The sequence below is a fragment of the Drosophila santomea genome, chromosome 3L (assembly GCF_016746245.2).
Source record: "Drosophila santomea strain STO CAGO 1482 chromosome 3L, Prin_Dsan_1.1, whole genome shotgun sequence".
NCBI lineage: Eukaryota > Metazoa > Arthropoda > Insecta > Diptera > Drosophilidae > Drosophila > Drosophila santomea.
Window position 1 is genome coordinate 11,019,547 of NC_053018.2, and position 18,348 is coordinate 11,037,894.

The following is an 18,348-nucleotide window of genomic DNA, read 5'->3' on the forward strand; positions in this document are numbered from 1 at the left end:
AAAGTATTTCAATTTTGCGGTCTGCTCGGCAAAAGGGTTGCCAATTTATCAGACGGCGATTTAATGATTTTACCAATCAATGAAATTTGAACTATAACCAAGCCCTAATGGAACATAATGCACTAGCAAATATCAATAAATAAATAAATATTTCTTATTTATGCTTAACCCATCTTATAAAATCTAATAATAAAATATGTCTCTTGCCCTGCTGACATTTAAAAAACAATTAATCCCGATGGCGCTGCACACGCCGTAAATCATTCAAAAATCAACCACAAATCACAACAATTAAGACAAATGTGCTGAAAAATCTACTTAACGCAAACACTCATGCACGCTCACACAAACACACACATACATATGTATGCACGCAAACACGCATGCAGCCATTAAACGCTTTCAAAACAAACCCAATAAATGTCAGCTGCCCGCAAAAAGGTAGCAGAAAGCAGAAAGGTATGATTCTCAGACGGCATGCTGCCAAAGCAGAGCTCTGCAGAGAGCGAGAGAGCCGAGCAAAATGTAGCAGAAAGTGGAGTAGAAAAACTACTATATGCCTTTTTTCCGCATGGAAAGCAAAAGCAAGGGGCCCGCGAGGCGAAGAAGTCAAACAAATTGACATACGTATACATAATTATTATTTTACTTAAGTGCTCGCGCGTCGTCGCCCCTTAACAGACCGAATGAATACGAAATACGAACTACGAAATACGAAATCCGAAATACCAACCTGAAATAAATCAACCCGACGGAGAGAGAGAGAGAGAGAGAGAGCGCGCTTATCTGTGTGCGCTCCGCTGCACTCGTGTGGGTGAGCAGCCGAAGTCGCAGCTGCACGGCATCGGCATAGCGCTCTGCTCAGTCGGTCGCCGGACGTCAGCTCAGCTGCCAACTGCCAACTTCATTCAGTTCCTTTCTGGCTGCCGTCGAACGTTGTCGTCGTTCGGTTGAATCGAATCGAAAAGCGCAGCTCGCCAAAAAGCCAGGCCAAAATCTCAAAGCCACGGCTCAGTGAAACAGTTATCAGAAATTTTCGAAAAATCGCGTAAATAATTTTCGAAAAAATAAACACCAAACAGCAGCAAGCAACCAATTTCAAGTGGCAAAGTTAAACAAACCACAGCACATTTTTTGGATTAAGTGCCACATAGTTCCTGTTAGCAGCAGCAACACACACACAACAACCACTTGGATTACTATAAACAACAGTATTATCACATAAAACTAGCACAAAAAATTGCTGAAATTTTCTTCAACAAAATTAAATCGTTTTTAAACTACAACAATTTGCTAGGCAACCAAAAAAAAAATAAATAAATGGAAAATATATAAAGAGAAGAGAAAAACGAAAACAACAAACTTGTGCAACATCCCAAAACAAATGTGAAAGCGTGACAAACAAACAAAAGATACGAAAAACAAATGAGCAAAAAGTGAACAAAAAGTGAACAGAAGTGAAAAGTAAGAAAAAGTGAGTGTTTGAAAATGCTGCAGTGAACCATTTCGAAGCACAGAAATTAACAAACGAAAAAACAGCCAGCAACAATTTATAATAAATCCACAACAACAGCAGCAACAACACAGAGAGACAAGTGTTGTTGTCCCATGTATTTGTTGATGCCATGCAATTGATTGTTGACAAAATTCCCATGTATTCCAAACAAACAACGAAGCGCAATTCCAAAAAGTAAGTTTTGAAGAACCTCTCAAACAATTGAAAATTGAAAATTGATAAACAAACTGCAAAGCAAACAGTGAAAAGTGCCCAAACCAAAGCAAACAAACAAACAAGCAAGCAAACAAACAGCAAACCAGAAGAAAAACCCTTCTAGTGAACTGATAAACTGATAACAGCGGCGAAAGAGACAGCAACAAGCCGGGGGAGAGAGATAGCGTTCCACAGCTGCTGCTGCTGTCGCTTCTTCCTCTTCTTCACGTGGTGCACCTGTCCCAGCCAAAAAAAAAAAAGAACAGCAACAACAACAGCAACTACAACTTTAACATCAACTACGAACAACAACAATTTACACACCACGCGCTGTTGCCATAAAACCCAAAAGAAAAAGAAAACTTAGGTAAAATATCTAAAAATAAATTCCACTTAAACCAAAACAAAACCAAAATGAAAAAAAAATAGAGAAACATAACAAAAAATCACAGCAAACGAGCCAAAAGAATTTTTCAACTTCAACTTATTGTCCGTGTGCCTCTCAACTTGACAGTCAATAAAATCCGACTGGCTAAAAATAATCACACACCTGGCTAAAAATAAAACAATTTATAAACACAAAGTACAAAAATTCTTTATGGCCATCAACAATTTTATTTCTTATCCACTAGAAACTTTTAATTGTTGTGCTTGTATCCAAATTACGAACAATCAAAATAATCAAATGGAATGTGCTTTTGTTTTTAGATATTTTATGTAAATTTTTTTTGTGTCTTTTCCTTATGCTTTGTTTGTTGTTTGAATCATGTGCATATTTATAAACCATAGCAATAGTTGTGTAGTTGAATTAGTTTTAAGTGTTGAGCAAGAAAAGTTACAATTGTTCTCGGGCCATTTGGTGACAATTTTATTAAATATATTTGGTTATATGGAAAGTTTTGAATTAATTTTTTTTTCGACAAATTAGGCAGCAAATCAGCCTTACGGAAATATTTGATTGCCATACATTATAAGATGTGTATTTAATTGGCTGTTATGACTACATTAAGCAGCATAAAAATTACTGATTAAAATGGTATTTGTAAATAAATTTTCAGTAGCATTGGCAAAATTTTCATTACATAAATAAAAATGCATATCTCTAAAATCAAATGACTATTCTCCCAACAATTTAAAAAATACACAAAATAATGTGGGGTATATATCTTCAAGAGTTAATAAATTCAGTCCATTTATTTAAACGTATCAAGCACCAGCATTTTCAGTAAATTAATGAAACCGCCCAAATTAAATGCTACGAAATACGAAGACACCCTCATTGACGGGAAAACCCATTGAGATACTTTAAAGTGCCAGCCGGTGGATTCATTTTGACCGAATTCCCACATCAGCTGTTAGTTAGACCGCCTCCTCACGCCGCCCCCTTGCTTAATGCTCTCTCGCTCTCACGCACAGCTGACCCATAATTGACACGCACACAGGCAGACGCAAATAGACGCAGACACACAGATACACCGAAGTACCGATACACCGAAACACAGATACAGATACACTCGAAAAGTATCTGAAGTGAAGCCAAGAAAGCATTCAGTTTGAGTCCAAAAACATTTCGACCTACTGCTGTTGCTTTGTTTTCTACGCAGAGTAGGTATTCGTGGCCGGAGTTTTCCTTTTCCATTGAATCGTTCTCGAGAAGTAAATTGTGAATGTAAATGTGGAAGTGGAAGTGGGTATATCGATACCGAGAAAGAAATTTTCCCAACGATCCGCTTCGTTTGCGAACGGGCGAGCAACCCAAGAAGCGAACAACCGAAAACAACCGCTCAAGTCTGTCACTTATTTCTCAGTTCGACAATGTTTTCGCCCATTTCCCGTGTGTGTGTGTGTGTGTATATTCGTGTTTGTAGCCTCTTCTGTTTCTGTTTCAGTTTCTTTTGTGGCAAGATGAAGGGGGAAACCGAAAAAACAATACATAAGAAAAAGGTCACTCGAAGCGAGGCAACCTCTTCGCCCCACTCCAGTTTTCCCTACCATTTTCCCTGCCGTATCTCGTTTGCCGTTTTTTCTCACATGCCACGCATTTTTCCCCAGCCAAACTCCCCCCCTTCTTCTTCTTTTTCCCCAGACAATGGGAAAACTCTCGGCAGACATTTTTCGGTTCGCTTGTAATTCATCATCACTGCAAAGAAGATGAGAGCAACGAAAAGGGTATGGGGCTTAAAGTAAGAAAATGAAAAATGCCGACCTACAGGTAAACCTTAACCCATTTGCAATAGTCGCAGCTCTTAACCCAAGAAAACAGGTAGTTGCACTTCGCTTTGGGTCGCCGGTGAGTTCCCAAGAAAACGGTGAACAGTTTTGTCTCGAAGTATCTGGAATTCATTCTTCTCGATTGCTGGTAGATTATTCAGAATATGCGAATGTGATGGGAATTGACCTTCTTGGAAGATAAGAGAGCTAACCATTCAGCAAATATAACCTTTCATGAATCTTTAAGGTCCCATTTTACATTTGTACAATTCCAGCAATAAATCTTTACAAGTGTGTTGAAATCACCCAGTTAATTTATCACAAGAGTTGTCAGCACAAGCCTCCACTTCTAGTTTTATTTGCGAAGAACTTACGTTGAAACAGTTTAAAATTCCGGTTCGGCAGATCAATCCCATGGTTAATTAACGCCCTGAGCTTATCGTAAACACCCTCTAATGTCATCAACCCACCACCGCCCCACACTTGGGAGTCCCATAAAACAGTGCGTACAGAAACTGCGTAAGCCCGCGACAATCATCAATCAACCACCGAGGCAACCAAATCACAGCCCATCAGGCAACCACCGAAAGGACTTGAGAAAGATTGCTACCTATGTATGTATGTATGTCGTATGCCCAGCGATTCTGAAGGGGAATCCCTCGCTCCTGGCCACTTCCTGTTTCCCTCAACTGTTTGCGATTTTCACACGGGAAATAAAAATGTGATACAAACGAGTAAATGACAGAAAAACAAAACCTAAACGCGGAAAACCATTTGCAAATCGCAGAAGGCAACAACAACCCTCTGCCACTGTTTTCAAAGAGGGATAGCTCACTGCATTCTCGGTGATTAAACCCCGAAAGAAACAAACAGAAACAGCAACATACACGGAACATTTAGCGAGTGGAGGAGCGTCCGATATTAATAAACCCATCAGACAGGGGGCTGGAAACTGAGCAACCCCCGTAACGAAATCCACACTCGAGGGCGCAACAATAGTTACATGTGTAAGCCGACAAAGCCACCCCTAAAATCGCCCCGACTTTAACCCCTCATCAGTCCAGATTGAAGGTCACACACGGCACCAAAGAGCCAAAGCGAGATAGTGAGAGACAGAGAGAGAACTAGATCTGTGGTGCATATCTAATCGCACAATTTGAATTTGATTGGACATTAATGGGTTAAGCAGTTGACTCTTGACTCGCCTCGGGCTCTTCGAGGCACCTTGAAGAGTCGGCGCACACTCGCACACTCCAGTCCGCACAATTCAGAGTTCGTTTAGTCACATGATAAAAGTTCCCAAAACGCAACGAATACCGAACGAAAACATTTAACGACCCAATTAAAAGCCCCTGAACGAACCTGATATCAAACTAGACCGCACCGTAACCAACACATTCGCATAGATATAGTAAAATATATGCTTAGCAGCCACAACAACCGCACAGATAACTGTCAACCACCGAAAACTGAAATACAAAAAAAAAAAAACAAAAAACAAAAAAAACACTACCATCGCAATCGATGGGCCCAGAACGTACTGAGCTCCAAATCAGAGGTAACCAACTCTTATCACACGGCGGTGGGGGGCTGACAAGCTAATTATACCCGCAGATCGTACTATATCTATATCGAGAAACCGAACCGAACCGAAACTCCCCACGTTCTCATTATGTTTTTCGGTGCAAAAGAACAACTGGAACAATGGAAAGTTTCATTCTCTGAATGGCTCTACCTGTACGCAACCATCTGCTCTTTTCTTTTTCATAATTTTTTTCATTTTTGCTCTTGTTTTGACCGACATTAAATCGCGTTTAGGTATGCAGAAATATTTCAGTTATCGATAATTGCTTATCGCGGTTTACGACCAGGTAGTAGTGCCTTCACATAGTACGCCAGTCTCGCGGCATTTGGCATTCTCCGCAAAAATGGTCGCTGGGTTTTTGTGAATGGAACGCGATGGAAATGCGGTTGGGAAAAAAAAGGGGTGCAGAGAGGGCCAGAATTGATTAGACTCAGGAAGCAAGTGAGTGCAAATGATAAGTACGTATGAATATTTAAACCATATGTTGGCAAAACTAGCTGATTAGTACACAATCGTAGATTTTCTAGAACAAGCTGTTACGAAAATAGCAAGTGCATTAGATCATTTTGATAACCAAATCAAAGCAAAAGCCAATCTAATCATTAACTAACAAAAAATCAAACTTCCCTTGCTAATCAAGTTAATATCTCTTAAAGCACTATTTAGTATATTTAGATGCGCAAAACGCTGTTATCACTGCAAATATAAAGAGAGACACACTTGAATGCGCACCTAATTTCTGGAATATCATCAAAGAAAAATCTCTTACACTGAGATCAGGTGGCGCCACCTGTCGGCTGCGCCTCTCTACGCGCTTCTCAACATATCAGCTAAATTCGATTTTGCTTATCAGTCGAAGCGCTTCCTGTTCCATATTTGCCGTATCTTTTCTGTGTTAACCTTTACCGATGGCAAGTACTTTTTGCCAAACATTTTCTTGTACACATTTCGATCGGTTTATTTTGGTTTTTTGTTTTTGCGGCTGCTATTTAGCTGTACTTCAGTAGACATTTTTGTTCGAAACTGGTTTTCAAGTACGACGCCTGCGTCGCTGTCGACGTCTTCGTTGGCGATTTATGCGTTGGGTCTTGAGTCGCTTCAAGTTTTGCGGGCTGTTGCAATTTTTGCCTTATTTTGTTTTGTTTTATTTTTAATGTGATTTATGCATGTTCCTCAATGTGTGAGTGTGCAAAAATACTTGAACGAAATTATTGCAGCTTCTTTTTTTCGTACATTTATTTTTGTGGATTTTTGTTGTTGTCGCGAGCGTTGACAGTCGCAGCCTTCGATTTATTTTTAATGTTTATGTCTGTCCGAATGTTTACGATTTTTGTTAGGTTTTTTGCTTACTTAATTGGCGATTAGATAAATGCCAAAAACGCAACGAAGCCAATGCCGATGACAATGGAATAGATCGCACTGAGTACTAAATCCCCGCCATCCTCCGTTCAAAAGGCCTCCGTTGACTGGCATAAATTTAGTTAGAGCAAAACGCGATAGATAAGATAAGCAAAGCAAAGCAAAGCAAAACCAGACCCGTCAGCAAATCGAACCCGAAACATCGGATCCCCAAACCGAAAAAGTAGCTGGGTAAGGTGTGCAAAAACCACATCGCTGATTGATAGTCACAGGGGTATTGTGGGTGGTCGGTGGTGCTGGGGGTTTTCTGGTAGTTCGTCCATTAGCGACCTGATTAGCGCGTGTGTTACACCAAGCACAGCGCTTTTTGTTTTGGTTTCTTTTTCCAGTTTTCTTTTATCGCCAACACGAGCAGACTTCAATGGCGATACCATCAGCCATCAAAACGATTTTGGTTACAACACCACAAGGACAAAACAGCAGACGACTACAAATACAAACACAATGGGGAGCCAACAGTGAAATGCAATTTCCGAATTTAACAATGCACAGACACCTGTAAATAGCGGATCCAAGTGAATATCCATCCATGAATATTTCATAACGTTTACTAATATTACGATGCGTTCCAATGAACTGATAACTTGATTTGAGTATATACCTAACGTGTTATCTTTCAAATATCGTTTGACCTTTTAAACTTATCTATTACGTCTAGGTCATAAAAAGTATTAATTTCTATTAGCATAACGTTAGCTGGAACTGAATTAGTTTTCCAATTATTTTTAGAATACAAAATCTTCCACTCATTGCACAAAACACGTAAACTTTGTGGTTTTAGTGTTCCGTAAATCATTGCTGCAACAGTGACCACTGTACCCTGAACTCTAATCCTAGAAAATGCAAATTAGCAAACACAAAGTTGTATTACAAACAGCGATAGACACACACGCCTGAAAACTAAAACGAATATTTTAGGGCCCAGCGCACACTGCGTATACGCAATTTCAAAAAAGGCAGCAGCAGCTAACCGTTCGGGGCTGCCAATAAATAAAAGCCAGTTACAGGTGCTGAAAACATGCACACACAGCAGCACACACAGGAGGGGGTAGAAATATTTCAAATATTACTCATACCACATGTTGGACAGAGATCCGCCCGTTTTTCCCTATTGTCCACCGCAAGCGGCAAAACATTTATAAAAATGAATTTGCAAATCCGCAGAATGCAAACCGAGCGTAAAGTGGGAGGCAAACATTTTGTCGGCGATTGAAGGGGGCTGAGTGCTGAATATGTTTTTGCACATATTCAAAAATCTGCCCAACTGCCAACCCCCATGCGCCCATCCCATCGGAATCACCAGAATCACCAGCACACCACCACAATCCATCCGCCTGCTGACCATCTGTATTATTTGCATTGGGTTTTTAATCAAAAATTGCGCGATTTCTCTTCGCTTTTTTGCCGCAGCTTTTTCTTCGGCTTCTCTATTTTTTTTCCCTGTTTACAGTTCGATTTTTATTATGTTCACCTCTCCACCCCCCAAACCACCAGCTTGAAAAACCACTCGAGCGGAGGGTTGTTGGCTGCTCCTGGTTGGTGGTTGCTTTCTTTTTATTTCTTGCTTTGTTTTCTGGGGTCGAGTCTATTATGCTGATTTATTTTTATTTCCATTCTGATTGCAATTTATGCCAGGCAGATGAATTATGAAAGCGATCGAAGAGGGCTAGGAAAACTCGGCGGGAAATTCAATTTAAATGGGATAAGTTGAGATGAGGCCAAGAATTTTCCCACTGAGCTTGAGGCGACAAAAAGTGTTGCATACCAACAGGCGCCGCCCAAATGCGAATGGCATACAAAGTCCTGAAACTAAGCTGCGTACAAAAAATTATTCCCATCCTTGGGTACTCAAAATCACAAAAAAAGAAGGGGGCAGGACGAAAAACCCATACACAACCTCCCTTGACAGGCCAATATGGAAAAAAAATGAATTCACAACCGAGTCAGGGGCAAAAAACAGACAGACGACAACTGCCAACTCAAAATTGCACTGGAAGGAGTGGCAGAAAATGTCGAAAAAAGTATTCTTTGTTGTATTTTTTCAATTTTTTTGGTTTGTGTGTGTGTGTGTAATTCATATGCGAAAAGTGCAGCCAGCAGCGGGTGGTTTCGGTGGTGCGATGGCTGAGTTGCAAACACCCTTGAAAAACAACTGTCAAACGCATTTCAGCGGTGGAAGGTGGGAGGTGTGGGGTGTGAGGTGGGTCGACTGAAACTGCAGCGAAACAATAAGGCGAACATAGTGGAGTTTGAGTGACTGATGAACCTGAAAAGGTCCTGAAACGGCGAAGAGAGCAAGTCCAACATTGTTGATGTGCTATTGGTTTGGCAGGGAGTGCAGAAGCATTTTCAAAAATGCTTTTTTACCACAAACGGTATCAGAAAACATTCATCACAAAGCCTAAATTAAATTATGTGAATTTATTGATTATCTATTTAAATTGTTTTCTGGACAGTAACTGGCTAGCAATAGATCACTTTCTAATAAAAAGTCTTAATATTTTGTATGCCTGTCTCAGTTCTGATATCACATTTGATTGAAACCTCCCACTGCGGTGAGAAAACTTATTCCCAACATATCGTTCTGTCATTGGCTCCACGCACGTGTCTCACAATTTTTCATGGCCTCTAAAGCGCACACACACTCGTACATGTGGTGGTATATATTACTTGTTTTGTTACATGACGCCAACTGCCGTCTGTGAAATAAAAAACATGGAAACGGAATATAACAAAAAACGCAAAGGCAAATCGAACACAAAAAAAACAAGAAAACACGCAAACAACAAGAACAATAAAAATAGAACAGGAAAATCAGGAGAAAAAGTATGATTTTTTTTTTGGTTGAAGGATTGTTGTGCCGCGGCAGCGTAATAAAGTTTACCAGACGTGTTCCCCACCCGAAAAAGGATGTTCTGGGCATCCTGAATGTCGCATTGCCGTCTATGCCATAATTCATACAAGCAGAAACAATGTCTATAAATTGTGAAAATATAGTCGAAATAAATTGGATATGAAAAAACATAAGCCCCCGGGCAAAAACCTTTAGCGACGCCCCTGCCCGTTGACATACGGAAATCATTTCGTGTGCCAAATGAGAAATAATTTTTATTACCACAGCAAATCAAAGTGCGCACAATTTACAATTACACAAGCAAACTAAAGTCGTCGGAATCGGTTGGTAAGGGGGTAAAGGGGTGAAGGGGGGGAGGGGGGATGGAGCCAGAGATCGTGCACTGATTTCGATATGAAGCTATATCTTCGAGCACGTGTTTCCGATGGCCTCTGAACTGAGTTTTAGTGCTTCTAAACAGCCTTTCTATCTCACACGCCTGCGAGTTACCTGTTTTGCTTTGTTTTTATCTAATCAATAAAGAAATTTATATCTAATCAAAGTACAAAAGGCAGCAACAACGAGAACGCCACTCGCAAACTGAAAGTACTGAAAAAAACTGAAACAAAGCAATGCGGCGTCACCAGAGATCCCGCATTCCGCACACCTCTCCCTACCAAAACCCGGCTGCCTGTTTGCTGTAACTCAGTTTTTTCCAGTGCAAGTCACATAATGAGACGATTATATGATCGCTAGTGCGCAACTTAGTTGTTTGCCCATTCGAATTCTGCGCTCCACAATATCTTTTCCATTTGAATACAGTTTCGAGCGCTGTCTTTCGTTTATTTATCTCGCATCTGAGCTTTTTACTATTTTCAGAACTTGGTTTTAGTTCTCCCAATGAAGGTCACTCGGTTTCTAAGTGCATCGTGCTGATAAGAAAGTGTGATTGACATGGTTTCTTCTGTTAATTTGTTTCTATTTGTTAACTGCTGCTTGTGTTATGTGCATAGCATACTTTGCGGGAGAAAATGGTTAATAATACTAAAATCATTCAAAAATATTTATTATTAAAAATCTATTTAAAGTTGATCATAAATAATGTTCCATTCAGACACAAAAGTGGTCAAGTGTAGCCCTGTTTGACCGTTTCTTTTCACCCGAGTGAGCACTGTAATGCCTCAACTATGTATGTCAGACTGTACTGTGCGATCTCTTTCTCGCCGTGTTTGCCTTTCTCTCTCGCACACTCGACCTAATGACCCGCTTTGCTCTGTTTACCTCTCCGCTCTGTTTTTGCACTTGGAAATTGCTAGGTGCTCGATGCTAATTTATCGTCACAGTCTCGCGGCAATCACAGGTTCAGTTCCACCAGCAATTCTTCCCCCACCGCCCCCCTCCCCCGATTCTTCCGCCCGGCCAATTCTTCCCGCACCCCCTGCCGCAATTCTCCAGCGATCTTAGTAGACTTTGCCGGCTCGGGCTTTTCGTCATGCGATTATCAGCCAATCGCTTAGTGTGCCATTTATTTGCATTTCGCTCGCTGCTGCATTTGTTGTTGCCTTTTGTGTTACGTTTTGTTACGTATTTTGTTGTTGTTGTTGTTTTTTTTTGTTTATTTATTTTTATTTGTTTCCAACTTTATTTGCCTTTGTGTTGTTGTGTGTGTAGTGTGTGTGTTTGCGTTTTGCTGCTTTTGTAGATGCGCAATTATTGTGAGCGTGTTACTTTATATTTTTAATGTGCGACTTTTTTTGTTGTTTCGCTTAGGATTTTACCCTTCGAAAAAAAAGTTTTTTTCCATAAATAACAAAATTAGAACTTGACAATAAACTAGAGCACAAGATTTTATAATTGAACGATACATTTGAATTGGAATATTAAGTATACGACCTGTTTAATATAATTAATATATTTTAAAACAATTTAATTTTAAATTATATATTGAGTAAAAAAAAAGTTGAGCAATTCATAAAAAAAAGTTGAGAATGTGAGAATTACATTTTTCGAACTACTCTTTTGGTTTGAAGGTAAAACCTAAAATTTCAAAAATTACTCATACGCCCCGTGGAATATTATGAATACACAAAGTGTCACTGCATTCCTACGTAGCACTTGACGCATAAATAAAATATATTTTTCTTTCATATTTATCTGAATTCGTATTTTGTCAATGCTATGTAGTGTATTGCCATCTTCGGCTATCGAGTTTTCCATTTTTTTATGTGTTTTCTGCTTCGCATTCGCACTGCGTTCATATGCTTCATATTGTTATTGTCCGGCTAGCAAATATGCTTAATTATTTTTACCTTAAAAGTCGCGCCATCAAAGCGAATGCGAAAACAATTTCAATGGATGGGTGGAACAATTCCAGGCAGCGATGTCGAGGGCAAAACAAAACAAAACCCATACTCATACTCATACTCATACTCATACTCATACCAATACTCAATACTCAAACATAAACCTAAACCTAAACCTAAACCTAAACCCTGAGCCCATTTGACATTTTCGGGCTTAAATGTCACAGCAAATCGAGGGGAAACAAGTGCAATGGGAATTATAAGCAGTCGAGAAGATGGAAAATGCAATTGCAAATGCAATTGCCACACAGCAACACACAGCAGCAGCACACAGTACAATGAATGACGTTGACAATGACGATGATGGAGATATGGCTAGGTGGTTGAAACGGGGGGCTATTAGGGGTGTCTGGGGTGTTTGGGGCGCTAGAAACGGGCGGATAGATGGATGGATGGATGGTTGGTTGGATGGGTGCTGCGGATACTGGGGTAAAATCACGAACATAAGCTGCCTTAGGCTGACATCATCCACGGAGGTCAAATAATGATTCCAGCAGCAGGGAGTCGGAGAATCAGCAGCGATTCTCAGTTCTTCAGATGTGACTAACCAAATCGCGAGATAAGAATGTCGCGGGTTGGTTAAACCCAAGACAAATCTAAATAACTTTACGAAGTTAAAAACCCAAAGTATTAAAAACAAAAAAAAACGATAAGAACAGAACGTACATTTTAGAATATAAACGGTTTAGAATTTAGAATTTAGAGAGTACAAAATATATAAAAATACAGCAATGTGCAGTAATACGAAAAGTAAGAATCACATGGAGCAGGCATGGGATCTAGTTTCGCCAGCTAATTTGTAACCTAGGAACATTCATACACAGCCCAAAATTGTCAAGTGGTCGATTGTTCTTGAACTTTTCTGCTCAATTCGTGAACTTAAGTGGCAATATGTCTCAAAGAGCGTATTCCTTTTATGATATGGAAAGAACCTACTATACTGTCACACTGTGGATTCCAACTAACTCATGGCTGTATCTCTACTACGAACTTTGCAGGAAAAATGATGAAATGAACCAGCAGGCGGGCTCCTCAAGGGCGCCAGCCACCGGGGGCCAAATCTCACCGCCAGGTGCCACAACAGTCGGCGTGGACCAGCAGCAGCACTTGCAACAGCAGCACCAGCAACAGTACTACAACCAGCAGCAGCAGCAGCAGCAACAGTACCAGCAACAGCAGCAGCATCAGCGCGACAATTTCCTAGCCTACCAGCAACAGCAACAGCAGCAGCAACAACAGCAGCAGCAGCAGCAACTCCAGAGATCGGGAGGTGGCGGTGGTAACTTTATGCTGGGCAATGACCTGGTCGGCGGCGACAGCCTGCGCAGCCTGAACAACACCTTCGGTCCCAACTCGGAGTTCACGTCGCTGGGAGGCGCCAACAGCTCGGCATCCTCCTCGCTGAGCGGACTGAGCAGCTCGAGCAGTCAAGGATACACGGGCATGGTTGCTGCCAGCCAGCAGCACCAGCAGCAACAGCCACATCACCACCAACAGCAGCAGCAGCAGCAGCAGCACATGGGCAGCATGGATGCCATGGGTGGTTACAGTCAGGTGAGGATTACTACTTAGGAACAGTAGATTGAAGTACATAGCCAAATGATACACCAACTGATACCCTACCATTTCGAGTCACTTACCTAACCCATTTATATTGCATCTTCCAGATGGGTGGCGGCATGCACCCTGGACCCAACAGCGGCATGATGGGCAACATGAATGGCCAGTACATGAACGGGGGCTCCGGCCAAGGTGGCTACAATGGAGCCCAGGGCATGGGCATGGGCTACGGCGGTGGAGGCAGCATGGGACCCCAGAGGCATCATCAAGTGAGTACCAATTGGGATGTGTATTAGAAGGTATTGCGGACATGGACGGATGACTTCACTGCCGCCACTTTTAGATGACCAGCTGTTGACAATTCATTTGCGGCAGTCAACTGATTTAGCTTTAAAAACGTTTAGCCATTAACGAATCATTCGAATCGCACCCAAAACAAAACAAATTTCTGACTATAAGAGCGACAGTAATCCGCTCAAGCTCTCTGGCTTTATTTGCCGCAGTTACCTCGCTTTTGGATGCTTTTAATGGGAAAACGTTCGACGCCTTATTTGAGCTGGAAACCCCACTTATTTTTACTGCGTACTGTGTGTTTTTAAAGAGATAAGGGTAGAGTGGAACGACTAATTGCTCGAGTACAATAGTTTCCAAGAAATCCCATGTGAAACGTCTGGAATATCCGCTTATCATTGGCCTTCCCTTCTTGTTTCAGATGACGCCCATGAATCAGATGCAGAATATGTCCATGGGCCCCGGAGTCGGTGGCAGCGGTGGTATGGGCGGTGGCATGAATCCTCTCCAGCAACAGGCAGCGCAGCAGCAAATGGGCGGCATGAATCCGATGGCCAAGATGCAGGGCATGGCCAATGGTGGATATCCCCAGCAGGCGCCACCCAGTCTCACCCAGCAGCAGCAGCAACAGCAACAGCGACGAATGGCCCCCTATCCCCACCCCCAGATGCACATGGCCCAGAAGAGGGCGGCTGCGGCCGGAGTGGGAGGAGCGGGCGGTATGTACCCGGGTAATCCCATGCAGCAGCAGCAGCAGGCGCAGATGTACGGCAACCAGCAGATGCATCCCGGATCCGGCGGTGGAGTGCCACTGCCCATGCAGGCGGGCGGAGCTGGCAATGGTTACGGACGCAGTGGACCCATGGGCGCCGGCAACGGAGGCTACGGCCGCATGTCGGCGGCTAATGGCATGGGTCCCAACGGCGGACCAGTGATGGGACCCATGGGTCCCGGTGGCATGACCGCTGGAGGAATGGGTCCCGGTCCAGGGTGCATGAGCCAGCAGCGCTTCATGCCCCAAGGATCCGGCGGCGGCGGAATGCCCGGCGTGGGCTATGGTGGCGTCGGAGGAGGAGCCGCTGCCCATCAGGGTCAGTTCTATCCGGGCAGTGGCCAAAGTGCTGGAATGCAGCAGGCAGGTGGCATGTGCCCGGCTGGTCCGGGCGCCGTGGCCACCACCGGCAATCCCTACCAGAATCAAGGGTGAGTTCTTTGATCTTTACATCCAATTAATAACTTAATAACGTATTCTTGTGATGCTCAGTTTCCAGCAAAACTATCAGCACAGTCCAGTTCCTGGCAATCCCACGCCACCGCTGACGCCCGCCTGCAGTGTGCCCTATGTCAGCCCCAATCCGGACATCAAGCCACCCATGGACAACAGTGAGTTCTCCTCAGGTGCACCTCGCTTTGAATGTTTTCTAACATACTTGCTACTTGTTTTTTAGGCGAAGAAATGAGACTGACATTCCCGGTGCGCGACGGCATCATCCTGGCTCCTTTCCGCCTGCTGCACAACCTGTCGGTCAGCAACCACGTGTTCCATCTGAAGCAGAATGTCTACAACACGCTGATGTGCAGGTAGGACACCCTCACCACCTAATATCCAATTGACAGTTTATTGATGTGTGGCTTTCATTTGCAGAAACGACTTGGAGCTGCAGCTGAAGTGCTTCCACCAGGACGACCGGCAGATGAACACCAACTGGCCGCACACCGTCACCGTCTCCGCGAATGCCACGCCCCTGAACATCGAGCGGTCCGAGAAGAACAGCACCGCCCTGCGACCGCTCTACTTGAAGGCCGTGTGCCAGCCGGGCAGGAATACGCTCCAGCTGACCGCCAGTTCCTGCTGTTGTGTAAGTATTTGTGCAACAAGGGAATAAAAGTATTAAAATATATATACATATATGACTGATATTAACTATATCCCCCACATTTCCCACTTACAGTCGCACCTGTTCGTGCTGCAGCTAGTCCATCGACCATCGGTGCGCCAGGTGCTGCAGACGCTGCACAAGCGCAATCTGCTGCCGCTGGAGCACAGTGTGCAGAAGATCAAGCGCAATCTGAGCCAGCCGGAGGCGGTTGCTGGACCAGATGCCACGTCCCAGCAGCAGCAGCAGCAGCAGGGAGGTGGGCAACAGTGCGCCAAGATCTCATTGAAGTGCCCCATCACCAAGTCACGGATACGACTTCCGGCCCGGGGACACGAGTGCAAGCACGTGCAGTGCTTCGATTTGGAGGCGTATCTGATGATCAACAGCGAGCGGGGATCGTGGCGCTGCCCGGAGTGCAGCAAGTCGGCGATCACCGATACCCTGGAAATCGATCAGTACATCTGGGCCATACTCAACACGCTGGGCAACTCGGATGTGGACGAGGTGATCATCGATTCATCGGCCAATTGGCGGGCGCTGCAGCACAATGGCGGCATGCCCAATGCACCGCCACCCTCGAATGTTCCTAGCAATCCTAGTGGCGTCAGCGGCTCCGGCAATTCCGGCAACGGAAGCGTCAACCCCACCCTGCCGGTCATCAAACAGGAACTGTGCGACGACATCGCCAAGGTCATGTCGCCGGGATCCACCCAACTGCCCACCTGGGACAGTGCGCAGGCCATGAGTCCCTACAACATGCACGACATGAACTCCATTGCCAGCGGCAACATGATGGGCAATGGCGGCAACACCAACCAGTGAGTACTAAATAATATACCTTACTTATTAGTAAGTGTATTAATTTATTATTTACCCTTTTTAGTGGCAATCGAAGCAGCTACGACGGCTTCAGTGGCAACCACAGCGATGGAAGCGGCGGATTGCCAGGTGGCGATGGTGGCGTCAACTCCCTCGACCAGCTGAATGCCATGGAGAAGTCACTCAGCGATCAGGTAGGAATCTGACTAAATATAAAATATCATAAATATATTACAAGCATCATTAGTTATCTATTTATTAACTATTTATCGTGTAGTTTAGTAGTATAAACAGCTGTACTCATTCCAATGCTTTTCGCACCCCACTTACAGATGCCCCACACCCCGCACACCCCTGGAGCGGCCAGTCATCCGATGACGCCCGGCGGACCGCCCAGCGTAAGCAGCTCCCACAACGAACCGATCAGCGGCGGTACGCCCAACGCCAACGGAAGCGGAAGTGGCAGCAACGGCAGCGGCAACAACAACAGCAGCACGGGCCACAACTCGCCACAGACGCCGGGCACGCCCAGTCGAATGGGAGGCGGCGGCGGCGGCGGCGGCGGTGGCGGCGGCATGGGTGGAGCAGGTGCAGCAGACAGCCAGCAGCAGCAGCAGGAGCAGCTCCTCAACTCCCTGATGAGCAGTCAAACCCAGCTGAAGTTCAGCGAAAGCGATCTGAGTGCCGAGCTGCAGAGCTTCGATGCGGCGGCAGCGGCCATAAACGATACAGCCCACGATCTGAATGTGAGTACAGCACACATAAATCTCTGAATAATAGGAAAAATATTCATTTATATATTTTTGATATCGTGTATAGCTGCTGCAGGATGTGGACCCCATGGAGATCCTGTCCTATCTCGATCCCCAGCCCGATCTTAACACGCCGCCCTCGAGTGGCAGCAGCAACAACAACGCCAGCGACGACTTGCTGGCCACGTTATTCGAGTAGACCCGAACAGGAGAAAGGGTAGCTGGGATGCTGGGAGAGAGTTGGAGAATTGAAGTGGCAGAAATACCATAAATTGTATATAGTATTATTAATTTTAATGAAATGTGCACTAGACGCCAGTCGCGTACTTCAACCAACATTTTCGTTTCCTCACACAAACCAACAGCAGCAACAAGTAAACATACACACAAAAAAAAAAACAACAAAAAAAACAAATGGATAAACTATTACAAACAACACACTGGATGAGAAATCGAAACGGAAATTTGAATTTGCCCGTGTTGAAAAACAATGAAATGTGATTTAAAAATTAATTAATTAAATTAATTGGCATTTAATTTAAAGCTAACTGAGAAAAACCCATAAAAATTACAAAAAAAAAAATACACACACTAAAGCATAAAAGAATAACAAACAGTCATTATACCATATAAAAAATTTAAAAAAATTTCAATCAGTTGAGAGCATGAAAATTCCTTCAATGAAATTTACGAATTTAAAATGCAGCAGAAAGTCCTTTGTTCGTTTATTTGAAGATTACATTTTTTGTTCGCCTTATCCCAGACTTTTGTTGCAAAATGTTTCTTGTTCATTTACAAAGTATTAAAAAAAAACTACTAAATCAGCAACAACAAAACATGAGCAAAGAAAAACAAAAACGAAAATCAAGAAAAGAGAAACGAGAAACACAAAATACATACAAGTGAAATCCCAACAATTTTATT

General features: G+C 43.4%; 1 protein-coding gene across 2 annotated transcripts; it reads left to right on the forward strand.

Moving 5' to 3' along the window:
* The first annotated feature begins 872 nt into the window (after positions 1-872).
* On the forward strand, positions 873-17,760 carry LOC120449087 (zinc finger MIZ domain-containing protein 2). 2 transcript variants are annotated; one of them, XM_039631395.2, is made up of 11 exons: positions 873-1,690; positions 13,121-13,676; positions 13,790-13,951; positions 14,395-15,176; positions 15,238-15,356; positions 15,422-15,554; positions 15,619-15,832; positions 15,926-16,671; positions 16,737-16,866; positions 17,005-17,418; positions 17,492-17,760. In XM_039631395.2, the coding sequence occupies exons 1-11, from the start codon at positions 1,626-1,628 to the stop codon at positions 17,621-17,623; spliced, it is 3,453 nt and encodes a 1,150-aa protein (XP_039487329.1). In that variant the 5' UTR covers positions 873-1,625; the 3' UTR covers positions 17,624-17,760. The 2 variants fall into 2 exon arrangements, with proteins under 2 accessions (XP_039487329.1, XP_039487328.1); XM_039631394.2 differs by lacking the exon at positions 873-1,690 and having other exon boundaries at positions 12,914-13,676.
* Positions 17,761-18,348: the final 588 nt, after the last annotated feature.